Consider the following 12,500-nt stretch of genomic DNA (forward strand, 5'->3'; position numbering starts at 1 on the left):
GAAAAAAGTGCATTTTTTCTCCGCTTGGTGACGGGAAGGGAGCGAGGAGGAGGAGGAGGAGGAGGAGAAGGAGGAGGAAGGAGAGGAAAAGAGGAAGAGGGAGAAGTGAGCTAGGACACGGTGGGAGCGGGGAGAAAGAGAGGGAGAAGGTGAGGGCGGAGGGGGGGGGCGATGGCAGATTGCAGCTACACACCAACTTTTTATTCGTAATGTTGATTAGCTTCCGCTGGGTGGCAGGTTCTCACACGAGGCTCAATGGTCGATAAACTCAAACACCCACAATGCCTGAGACGACTTAGGTGACTCTTCTTCGCTCCCTCGACTCACTTACAAAACTCACCTGGTTATTGCCTCCCCCCCACGGCTCCCAAACAACTCCCCTCTGAAATTTCTCCCTCTCTCTCATACTCTACACTCCCTCCTCTCTCTCACTCTCATTCCGTCTCTCGCTCTCTGTCTCTCTCCCCTCCCTCAGTCTCTCCACGCCTCTCTCTCAGCAGTACTGGGAGTATTTATATGGGCATAAAACTCCGGGAACCAGACTTTGCATTTAAATAACCTGATTTCACAAGTTGATTTCACTTTGACACGCGTGATGGCTAGCGACGACCGGAAGTTTTCACTATGTACCACTTTTCACTAATTGTTTTTATTTCCCCCTTCCACAGGTGTGACTGCCGGTGCGACCCAACCCACCAGCCAAACACCCAGCCAGCCAGCCAGCCAAACAGCCAGCCAGCCAGCCAATCACCTCTCCGTCTCTCTCTCTCTCGCTCTGATTCTCCCTGCAACCCTAATATCAAGACAAACAGCCAGCCAAACAGCCAGCCAACTAGCAAGCCAGCAAAACATCTAGCCAACCAGCCAGCCAGCCAGCCAAACAGCCAGCCAGTCAGCCAAACAGCCAGACAAACAGCCAAAAACAGCCAGCCAGCCACCTCTTCCTCTCTCTCTCCCTGGAACGCCACTACTAAGAAGCTCCAATCGCTTATATCCTACATCCCAGGTAAGCGCAGGTGTGTAATACGTCTTAATTACAGGTGCGATATCGTGTAATATATCCGCAAGCAACTTCATGCATAGTAATGACGGTGAGGCGTACACACACCTGGCCTCCTGCACCTCCTCCCCCCGCTCTCACCTGCACCTCACCATCGCCACCCCCGCCTCCCCTGCAAATAAGGCGATACATAATTGCATCAATAGAGACAGGGCACAGCGGTAATGGGGCCGTAATGGTGGACAGGTAGACACAGAGAGAGAGAGAGAGAGAGAGAGAGAGAGAGAGAGAGAGAGAGAGAGAGAGAGAGAGAGAGAGAGAGAGAGAGAGAGTGTGTTTTAGTGATAGTAGTACCACATATACTCTCTCTCTCTCTCTCTCTCTCTCACACACACACACACACACACACACACACACACACACTGGATGGGGGACGGTTGTTAGCGTTGAGTGCGTGAGGGAACGAGTGAAAGCGTGAGTGAGAGTGAGTGAGTGTGAGTGAGTGTTTGATGCAATTTTGTGACAAGTTTGGCATGCCCTTCCTCCCTTCCTTCCTTCCTCCCTCCCTCTCTTCCTTTCTCCCCTCCTTTCTCTACCGTATCTTACTCTTCTCTCTTCCTCTCTCCTTTCTTTACCACATCTTATTCTCCTCTCTTCCTCTCTTCCTTCCTTCCTTCCTTCCTTCCTTCTTCCTTCCTTCCTTACGTACTTTCTCTCCCTCCTTTCATTCTATTCTCCTTTCTTTTCCTTCCTTCCTTATTCACCTTTCCCTCACTTGCTCCTACCTTCCTTTTATTTCTTCTTTCTTTACATATTTCATTCCCTTCACTTCTTCTTCTCTCCTTCCTTTCCCTCACTTCTCCCTCCCTTCTCCTTTTTATTTTCCTGATCTCCTTCCTCCCTTCTCTACATACCTCATTCCCTTCGCTTCTTCCTTCCTTCCAGCCTTCCTCCCTCCCTTGCTGCTGCCCACTGCACACTGACACCCACACACTCACCCGCCCACGTCTTACACATCCACTCACGCCCATTGACGCTTTGCACGCCCACTCACCCTTGAGACATGACCCGAGGCGGAGGAGGATGTGGAGGAGGAGGAGGAAGAGTAAGAGGGAAAGAGCTTAGAGAAGAAAAAGAAGAGGAAGAAGGTGAAGGAATAAGATATAGAGTTAGAGAAAAGATGAGGTTAGTATAGTGAACGAGGAGAAGGAGGAGGAGGAGGAGGAGGAGGAGTAGGAGGAGGAGGAGGAGGAAGAAAAGAGTTTAGAAAAGAAAAGAAAAGGAAGAAGGTGAAGGAATAAGACGTAGAGTTAGAGAAAGGATGGGGTTAATATAGTGAAGGAGGATGAGGAGGAGGAGGAGGAGGAAGAGAAGGCTGGAGAAGAGAATTGTGCAGAGGAAAGAGTAGTAGTCCCAGTAGCAGTAGCAGTAGCAGTAGCAGTAGTGGAGATGGAGAACGAGTGAGATGTTTGGGGGAGATGAAGGGAGAGAGGGAGATGAGAGAGAGAGAGACTGGAGGGAGGGGAGGCCGGTAGATAGGTAGGGTGGTAGGTAATAGAGGTTAGGTAGATGGAGAAGGGAGAGAAGGAGAGGGCTGGAGCAGAGAGAGAGAGAGAGAGAGAGAGAGAGAGAGAGAGAGAGAGAGAGAGAGAGAGAGAGAGAGAGAGAGAGAGAGAGAGAGAGAGAGAGAGAGAGAGAGAGAGAGAGAGAGAGAGAGAGAGCCAGGCAGGGAGGCAGGGAGGCGAGGTGGTGGGTGGTGGGTGGGAGGTAATAGTGGTCGGGGTGTTATGGTCCGCCCATCACCAATACCCGCCTCGCTACGTTCCCGACGAAATCTGCCAACTGGGAGGGCGGTGCGACACTCCAGTCAATATGTCCTCCATTTAAGCTCACTTGGCCAATACCAGGTGACGGAGGGCCACCTGAGCCGAGGCGACGCGACCAGTCGTAACAGTGGCACTATGTGAGAGGGGGAGGGGGCATGGAGGGAACTATAGTGGGTGGGGGAGAGGGGGAGTGGGTGGTCCAAGGGGGGAAGGAAATAGCCCAGTAGAGTATTGGTTTCGTATTCTTTTAAATTCGCATCCCAGTCAACTCCGTCGCCTCCCAACTTGTATTCCTGTCCACTCGTGTTATGGCTAACTTGTATTTCTGTCAGCTGGTGTTGCAATTGACTCGCATCCCCGTCACTCTGCGCCTTCGTTCCCTCGCACTTAGGCCCGTCCTCTGAATTGCTTTGCTACCACACCATTACTATTTTCAGAGACCACAGAGATGACTTGCCTGGTTCTCAAGTCTGTTTCTTCAGTTCATAAAGTAGAATTGGTGTTAATTTGTCACTAAAACCATAAAGACACCCTTAAAACCTCAGGTAACTTAAACTAGACTTTCTAAATAGTGGAGGTGAGGCATAGAAGTGTTTCAAAATACTGTCCTTACACCCACACACCCGCACCCACACACCCACACCCACACACACACACACACACACACACACACACACACATATGCACAGTCTCCAGCATCACTCGAAGGAAATCTAGCGTGTGTGGATCTTCATTATAGCAAGCAAGGTGTGGAGTGGAGTGTTCTGTGAGGTCAGTCAGTCTTTCAGCGTTTCTCTCCCCATCCTGTCCATACTGTCACCATATGAACCCATATTGTCTGTCTATCTATATTGTCTTGCTTCACAGTGTCTTCCTTTTGTCCATACACGACTTCCATACCGTGACTCAATATCATTTTTATTACTACACTATCTATTTAATAACGTCCCCTTCTCTCATTCCTTCTTGCCTTATGTACTTCCTCTCCTCCATTGCTTTCTTTCTAGCTTAATGCTGACTTATTTTTGTCTATATACGAGATCTGTTCCGTCTCTCTTCCAATTTCTCTCCAGCCTGCCTTTATAGTTACCTCCAGTCATGCTCATTCTGTTCCTCTCCACACTGGGCGTCCCTCGCATGACTACAACAGCTGCACACCTTCTCACTACCACCACCACCACCACTGTCATACCTCACTCCACGCTATGATACATTAAAACACTCCTCACCTTATCTATATTAACCACAGGTGCAAGATTAAGATTTCACGTATATTTATTCTGGTTACTATCAGGCGATTTTATACACGTTTAGAAACTCATGTGGGGATTATAACAGTGAAGAATCTGGACTATTAACCTTCTGACTTCCATAGAACCTTTGCTAGTGTAAGTAAAATCACACCCAAAACTCATGATAAAAGCGCGTTCCAGTATTGAAGGGGTTAACCTCATTCTTAGACACGTCCATCACCGCCACTGTCATCTTCATGTGTCCGTTTTCTCCCTCTTCAAATTGTTTCACCTTTTCTTTACTGTCATGTGCTTCAAAGGACTTTATTTCCTACTTTCGTTAGTTGCTTACAGTGATAAAATATTAGTGTGTGTGTGTGTCTGTAGGATGGTCTGTCAAAGTAAGGTCCACGTTAATCAGTTTGTTAGCAAGTTGTTGAAGAGAAATGATGCAACAAGGTCACTGAAAGTCATGTTTTAAAAGGGAATAGCCAGATAAGAATGTAATCAGATGTAGTATTCATTGCTTCGTATTCTGTTTTGTGGTTTGTCTCACTCTCAAGTCCTCTAAAACTGCTCCTCTCGTAAAAATAAATAAAAACTGGAAATTAATAGATTCTGAGCATTCCAAATAATTTCAAACTTGAGGGAAAAACTTAATATATTGACAGATGGTTTAGCAGGTGACATCATACCATACCACCACCACCTAACCACCACTACAACCATCACCACTTCAAGTCCTCCAAAACTGCTTCTCTCATAAAAAATAATAATAACTGGAAAAATTAATAGATTCTCAGCATCCCAAATGATTTAAAACTTGAGGGAAAAACTTAGTACATTGACATTTACTTTAGCAGGTGACTTCATACTGCACCACCACCACCACCACCACCACCACCACCACCTCAGCATCGTCCTCGTCAACCACCCACCCACCCATCCACTTCGGCTCCCACCACGCACACACAACCACTTCACTAAGCCACCATCACATTACACCACGACCCAGACCATCAGGCATTATCTAATCACACAGGCCTCCTCTTCCTCCCCTCCCCTCCTCCTTCTCCTCCCATCTACTTCCCCCCCCCAGCCACCCATCACCCATCACCCCACCTCTACCCTCCTCCTCCTCCTCCTCCTCTTCCAGGCCCCATCTACTCACCACAGAAATGGCCTCATCAAGTCATGATTCAGTTTGGTGACTTCCATCTCTCTCTCTCTCTCTCTCTCTCTCTCTCTCTCTCTCTCTCTCTCTCTCTCTCTCTCTCTCTCTCTCTCTTCTCTCTGGCGTATTTGTGTTCCATGAAGCTGTTAGGAAATTGGCACTGTTACGTTTTCTCTCTCTCTCTCTCTCTCTCTCTCTCTCTCTCTCTCTCTCTCTCTCTCTCTCTCTCTCTCTCTCTCTCTCTCTCTCTCTCTCTCTCTCTCTCTCTCTCTCTCTCTCTCTGTGTGTGTGTGTGTGTGTGTGTGTGTGTGTGTGTGTGTGTGTGTGTGTGTTTAGGCTGTAGACAGAACATACACTTCTCTCTCTCTCTCTCTCTCTCTCTCTCTCTCTCTCTCTCTCTCTCTCTCTCTCTCTCTCTCTCTCTCTCTCTCTCTCTCTCTCTCTCTCTCTCTCTCTCTCTCTCTCTCTCTCTCTCTCTCTCTCTCTCTCTCTCTCTCTCTCTCTCTCTCTCTCTCTCTTTACTATAAACTTCCAAACACCCACCACCACACACACACACACACACACACACACACACACACACACACACACACACACACACACTCGATCTTCTGCTGTATCCCTCTCCCTGCCTCTCTCTCTTCCCTCGCCCCTTACTCCGCCTCCCAGCATCCTCCACACGTCCCCGGCCTGTGTACTTAGGCTTATGGGAGTAAACACGGGTTGACAATGCAAGCTTTATGGAAACCCCTTCGTCTCTAGTTATTCCGGTGTGATATTACGAGGTGAAGTTTCCACATTCTGCCATAATTATGAAACTCAGGGGGCGCTTGGCGACGGCGGAGAAAGAGGAGGAGGAGGAGGAGGAGGAGGAGGAGGAGGAGGATTGAAACTAGAGCAAGAAGGAGGATTGGAAGGGATGAGAAGGTGCATAGTGTGGAGGAGAAGGATGTTAGAAGGAAAATGAGAAGAAGTATGAAAATAGGCGATAATGAGAACGAGAGCACAAATAAATACGAATAAATGAATAAGGAAAATCGAGAACAGACGAGGTGAAGACAGAACAACAAAGATGAAGAAAGAGAAAGAAAGAAACGAAAGAGGAAGGAACAGAGAGAACAAAACGAAGAGGGTAATGAACGAAAGTAAAAACGAGGGAGAGAAGAAAAAGCACCCGAAGGAGGAAGAAGAGTAGAGGAAACAGAGAAATAGAAACACTACTCGAGTCTAGAGAATGGGAGGAGGAGGAGGAGAAGAGAAAAGGAAGAAGAGGAAGAAGGGAATAGGTTAGTGGCAGCATAAAGAAAGAAGAAGAGCAAAGGAAGGAGAGAAGAAAATATACTGCGAGAGTCAGTAAGATAATGAAAGGAGGAAGAGAGGAAGAGAGGAGAGGAGGAGAGGAGGAGGAGGAGGAGGAGGAGGAAGAGAAAGAGAATAGTGTTAGTGAGACAGCCAAAAAAGGAGGAATAGTAAAGGAGAGGAAAAAATACTGAGAGAGTCCGTATAGAGAATGGGAGGAGGAAGAGAGGAGGAGGAGGAGGAAAGGGAGAGGAAGAGGAGGAGGAGGAAGAGGAGAATAGTGTTAGCGAGGCAGCCAAAGAGGAGGACGAGGAGGAGGAGAGAAAAAATTACTACGAGAGTCCGTAAGGGAATGGGAGGAGGAAGAGAGGAAGATGAGAGGAAGAGAGGAGGAAGAGGAAGAGAATAGTGTTAGTGAGGCAGCGAGGTTTATTTCCGAAATTGTCAAGACGCGCAGGTAAAGAGGAGGAAGGTGAGACTCTCCACCCTATTGTGCTCACTTCATCATCTCCCTCAGGTCTCATTTTCTCTTCTCTTTTTCACCCTCCATTCCTGCTTTCCTTTGTACTCCTCCTCTCCTACATCCTCACCTCCACCCCATCTCTCTCTCTCTCTCTCGCTCTGTCTCACACACACACACACACACACACACACACACACACACACACACAGACGCCTATATTCAGAAATGCCTTGTTCTCTCACCATGACAATTTTCCAAGGCCAAAGACACGATTACCCACGTTTTCGAGACAGTTTCTGCCTTTGATTTACTTGCCAGCCTTGCCAATCCATCACAAAAGCCTTAGAAATATCCTTGAAAACACCAAATCTTCAACTGGAGCCTTTGGAAAATACTGACGGAGGGAGAGCAAAGCGTTTCAGAATACGGACTTACACACACACACACACGCAGACACACACACACACAACCCGTGACATCACTCAACGCTCAAAATTGAATGCGAGAATCAGCAATAGTTGGCTGACAGAACCATCCCATCTCTGAACGCTTTCTATTGGTGTGTCCCATAAAGAAACAAAAGGGTCTCTATAGCCATTACAGGAATCAGCTTACCAACACACGCGCCAACAGTCAGGTGTATAGGAAAGATCTACCTGTGTTCTCTGTATGCTTCCTCCCCCTCCCTCTCTCTCTCTCTCTCTTTCTCTTTCTCTCTCGCTCCTGCTCCTTCCTTCTCCCTTGCTGCCTTTCCTACCATACGCTTTCTCCTGATTTATTTATTTTTTATTCTCTCTCTCTTTCTGTGTCTCTTTACGGTTGTGTCTCCTTTCCAGAGTAGTTCCAGAGAGAGAGAGAGAGAGAGTCGTATCAGACATCCGGAGTGTGTATATACATAACGCCCATAACATTTCTCCTTTTCCTTGGTCTCATCTGGTCGAAATAACCTTGTAGCTGTACTTCACGGCCTCCTCCTCCTCCTCCTCCTCCTCCTCCTCCTCCTCCTCCTCCTCCTCCTCCTCCTCCTGCCACAGTCATCGCTCCGGCCACTGCCACACGATAGCAGCCATTAAGAGCAGACCTGAGTTATCTATTGTACTTTTATCGCGTCCCATACAACTGTCCATGGCGGCGAGGCGGATTGGATGTGTGGTGCTTGTGATGGACTACAGCCACGCACACGCACACACACACACACACACACACACACACACACACACACACACACACACACACACACACACACAAGCAGGGATTACGAAAGGTGGCTGTGAAAAAAAAGTGAGACAGAAATGAGTTTTGAGGAGAATAGCGAGCAGGCGACCCACTAGAGAGAGAGAGAGAGAGAGAGAGCGGGAACCCAGTGACTGTGTAAATAACCAGCCACAAAACAATAACAAAATAAAACCCCCTTTGGCAGTCTCCCGAGCGTGGCCCTGACGGATTATGTGTTCAGGCCCCGGCCAGATTGCCACGTTTGGGACCTGAAAGTGGCCTCAAAACAGAGAGTTCCCCCTTTCTTTCTCTCTCTCTCTCTCTCTCTCTCTCTCTCTCTCTGATTGCTCGTGCTTATTATTAACAACGGGAAACACACACACACACACACACACACACACACACACACACACACACACACAGACTCGCGCGCGGGTATATTTGCGACATTATGAAAGCCAATGATGAGATTTTCTAGGGAGAGAGAGAGAGAGAGAGAGAGAGAGAGAGAGAGAGAGAGAGAGAGAGAAAGACGGTACCTAATTATGAGTATACAACAAAAGATAGACAATGGCAAGCTGTTAAATGGAGGAAAACCGACTTGAGAGAGAGAGAGAGAGAGAGAGAGAGAGAGAGAGAGAGAGAGAGAGAGAGAGAGAGACAGAGAGAGAAAGAGAGAGAAGAGACAAAGGTTTATAGTCAAGGAACAGATGGGATAGAAGGAAAGAAACGGAAGATGGATGGAAGAAAAAAAAGAAAGAGAAAAAAGAGAGAGAGAGAGAGAAAGAGAGACAGAAACAGAGACAGACAGAGACAGACAGAGACAGAAAGAAACAGAGAGAAAGGGGTTAACCATACTCCCACCACCACCTAACAAACACCACCACTACCACCACCACTACCACCACCCTAATTAAACACAGCTAAGGGCAATCGACACACACACACACACACACACACACACACACACACACACACACACACACACACACACTGAAGGACGACTTTCCCGCGAATTACATTTGGGTCTGAGAAAATAATCCGGAACACCACCCCGGCCCTCCCTCTCAAATGGCGCTCTGACAATACAAACAAACCCGTATTTTCCCGCTAGAACCTGCTGGGGGGTGGGGGTCTCCTCATTACCTGCCTGGAGGAGGAGGAGGAGGAGGAGGAGGAGGAGAGAAGACAAGGACAGGGAACGAACACAGAGAGACAGAAAAGGACAGATAAGTGGAGGGAGGAAAGGAGAGGAAGGGAAAAAAGTAACTAGTTGAAGTTGACTATGAAAAAGCTGGTTAATGAGAGTCTGATTACCTAGGCCAGGTGAGGAGGTGTCAGGTGGTGACGAAGGAGAGGAGACGACAGAGGCAAGGAGTCAGGAGGAGGAGGAGGAGGAGGAGGAGGAGGAGGAGAAGGAGGAGGAGGAGGAGGAGGTAAGAGGAGGAGGAGGAGATAAGAGGATGAAGATGGAAGATTGGATAAAGACGAGAAGGTTATGAGAATGCTGCAGAGAGAGAGAGAGAGAGAGAGAGAGAGAGAGAGAGAGAGAGAGAGAGAGAGAGAGAGAGAGAGAGAGAGAGAGAGAGAGAGAGAGAGAGAGAGAGAGAGAGAGAGAGAGAGAGAGAGTGCCTAAAGGATATGCATAGAAAACGGGGAGAGGAATAACTTATCAGGATCTGACTTCTCGTGACAGTTTCAGCAGACAACTCACATCACGGGGGAGAGAGAGAGAGAGAGAGAGAGAGAGAGAGAGAGAGCCTAGAGCAACGGCCATATGCACATTCTCTCCCATTCTCTGTGTGTTTGTGTGTGTGTGTGTGTGTGTGTGTGTGTGTGCACGCGTGGCAATGGGTCTATCTGTCTGTATGTCTGTCTGTTTGTCTTCTCTCTCTCTCTCTCTCTCTCTCTCTCTCTCTCTCTCTCTCTCTCTCTCTCTCTCTCTCTCTCTCAGCTGGTCTGGTTATTTGTGGGTCGCGGTCGCCGACTTTGATGGGAAATGAGAAGCGGCGAAGAGCAAACAGTCGCAACCAACAACCAATACTGTGGTGGTGGTGGTGGTGGTGGTGGTGGCAAGGGTAGTGATGGTGGTGGTATTGACGAAGGTACCATTGATAAAGTCGTATGTTTAATAGCAAAAGATGATGTAAAAGTTAGTATATGCCTTTATTCCCCCCTCTTCTTGACTAACGTAACTTTCACTAACCTAACTAAATACAATAAAGCTCATCTCTCCAACTCACTTAGGCCTAACATGGTCCTAATGGTCATATTCAGAATTTTTCAAGGCCCCAGAGACGACTAGCAGGGTTTCAAGGCAGTTTTTCCTTATAACACACTAGAAATCTTGCTATTCCTTCACCAGAACCTTAAAAAGACCCTTAAAAATGCGAGTATCTTCAACGAGAGCCTTTGGAAATAGTCGTGGTGTTAGAGAACAGGGCGTTTGAGTTTTACTATATCTAACTTAACCTGACTTTCATTCCAATAACTTACTCTAACTTTCCTTTCACTAAACTAATCTGACCTCACTTAACATAGCCCAGTAACTACCTTCAGGCTCTTCCATACAATTAACTTCCTCTAACTTAACCTAACCTAACCAAAAGTAACCTAACCTACAGTAACTTTCCTATCAGTAACCTAACCTAACTTAACATAACAGAACAGCTTTCCATCCAACTAACTTAATTTAACCTGTAGCCAGATTCTAGAAAGGTTCAAATTATTTAACACAACTTTGAGATTAAATAAAATAAAACTCAAATAGCAAAAGAAAACAACTGCTACCTTATACTGCAGCTCCCTTTGTTCTCACTCAACGTAACTTAACCTAACTTAACCCTTAACTCAAACGTAAGTCAACACCCATGACAATCTCAAACAAATGCTGGAACTTCCTTTATGGTCATGAGCACTCAACATCTGATCTAAACCAAGCTAACCTAACCTAACCCAACTCAAAGCACAATTCAACCTCTACAAAATTTCCAACAATTGATCTACACCTAACCACATCCAAAAATAACCCAACCCAACCCAACCCAACCCAACCTAACCAAACCAAAACTCAAATCACATTGAAAACAACAGAAAAAGGAAGCTTCATGATCAGTAGCAGTAGCAGTATTAGTAGCAGTAGCAGTAGAAGTATCAGTATCAGTGGCAGTAGCAGCAGCAGTAGGAGTAGCAGTAGCAGTAGCAGCTTCCGGGGCAACCTTAATTTAGTGGAGTGACTTATCCCTCGTGCTTTTGTCCGAAACTCTTTGCTCTAATGAGTATCTCTTCATAGAGCACTAATTAACAGGGCAGTCTGCTTAGTGAGTCAGGCAGGCTGGACTGGGATGGGCCGGGAGGTGCAAGAGGAGGAGGAGGAGGAAGAGGAGGAGGAAGAAGAGGAGTGATAGAAGAGGAAGGAAGGGAGGGAGGAGTGAAAGGATGGTGTTATGGAAGGGAGGGCAATACAGGAGGAGGAGGAGGAGGAGGAGGTGGAGGTGGAGGATTGGTGCTTAGAGAAGAGTATCAGGCAAGGAAGGAATGGACGGTGAAAATTGATTGAAACAGGACAAGTTGGTGGATTAAAGAATGTGAATAGAATTAGACACATTAGGATGAGAGACGAGAAGGGAATGGAAAATGAGGAATGTATGTTAAAAGAGAAGAGAAAAAAGGAAAGACAAAAGAACAGAAGAACCCCGCTCTCTCTCTCTCTCTCTCTCTTTCACTGTCTCACTCTCACTCTCACTCTCTCTCTCTCACTCACTTTAATCTACTTTCAACTCCTCCCATGCACCTTCCTCTTCCTTCTAGCCTCCCCATCTCCTCTCTCATATACTCCTTCCCCTCATTTTTCCTTCTTAAGAGAAACCTATTAGCCATATCATACCTCCTCCTTCTTTGTCCTCCTCCTCCTCTTCTCTTTTATTCTATCACTCTCTTGCCTCTTTTCCATCTCCTTTCCTTCCCCCTTCATCTTTCCTACTTCCATACTTATCCCCCCCCTCCACCTCCACCTCCATCACCGCCATCTTCGCCGCCTCCTCTGCCGCCGCCGCCGCCGCCACAGCCTCGGGCCAAGCCGCCTCACAACTTGCCTGGACAAGATTTTCCTTTTACAGTATTTTACAAACATTTTTAACCCCGCCGTTTCCCCGGGAGAAGGAAGGGAGGGAGCAGGACGAGTAATGGGCTAAAGGAGGAGTAATAGGGCACTTGCATAAATATATAAGTCTCTCTCTCTCTCTCTCTCTCTCTCTCTCTCTCTCTCTCTCTCTCTCTCTCTCTCTCTCTC

General features: G+C 47.2%; 1 protein-coding gene across 1 annotated transcript in view; it reads left to right on the forward strand.

Annotated features, from left to right (window-relative positions):
• LOC123517400 (lateral signaling target protein 2 homolog) overlaps window positions 1-12,500 on the forward strand; it is a 20,655-nt gene that overhangs the window by 536 nt on the left and 7,619 nt on the right. The window contains exon 2 of the mRNA XM_045277412.1: window positions 669-1,006. Coding sequence (XP_045133347.1) covers window positions 669-1,006 — 338 coding nt within the window. The remainder of the gene's footprint in view (window positions 1-668; window positions 1,007-12,500) is intronic.

The sequence above is a fragment of the Portunus trituberculatus genome, chromosome 42 (assembly GCF_017591435.1).
Source record: "Portunus trituberculatus isolate SZX2019 chromosome 42, ASM1759143v1, whole genome shotgun sequence".
NCBI classification, from domain to species: domain Eukaryota; kingdom Metazoa; phylum Arthropoda; class Malacostraca; order Decapoda; family Portunidae; genus Portunus; species Portunus trituberculatus.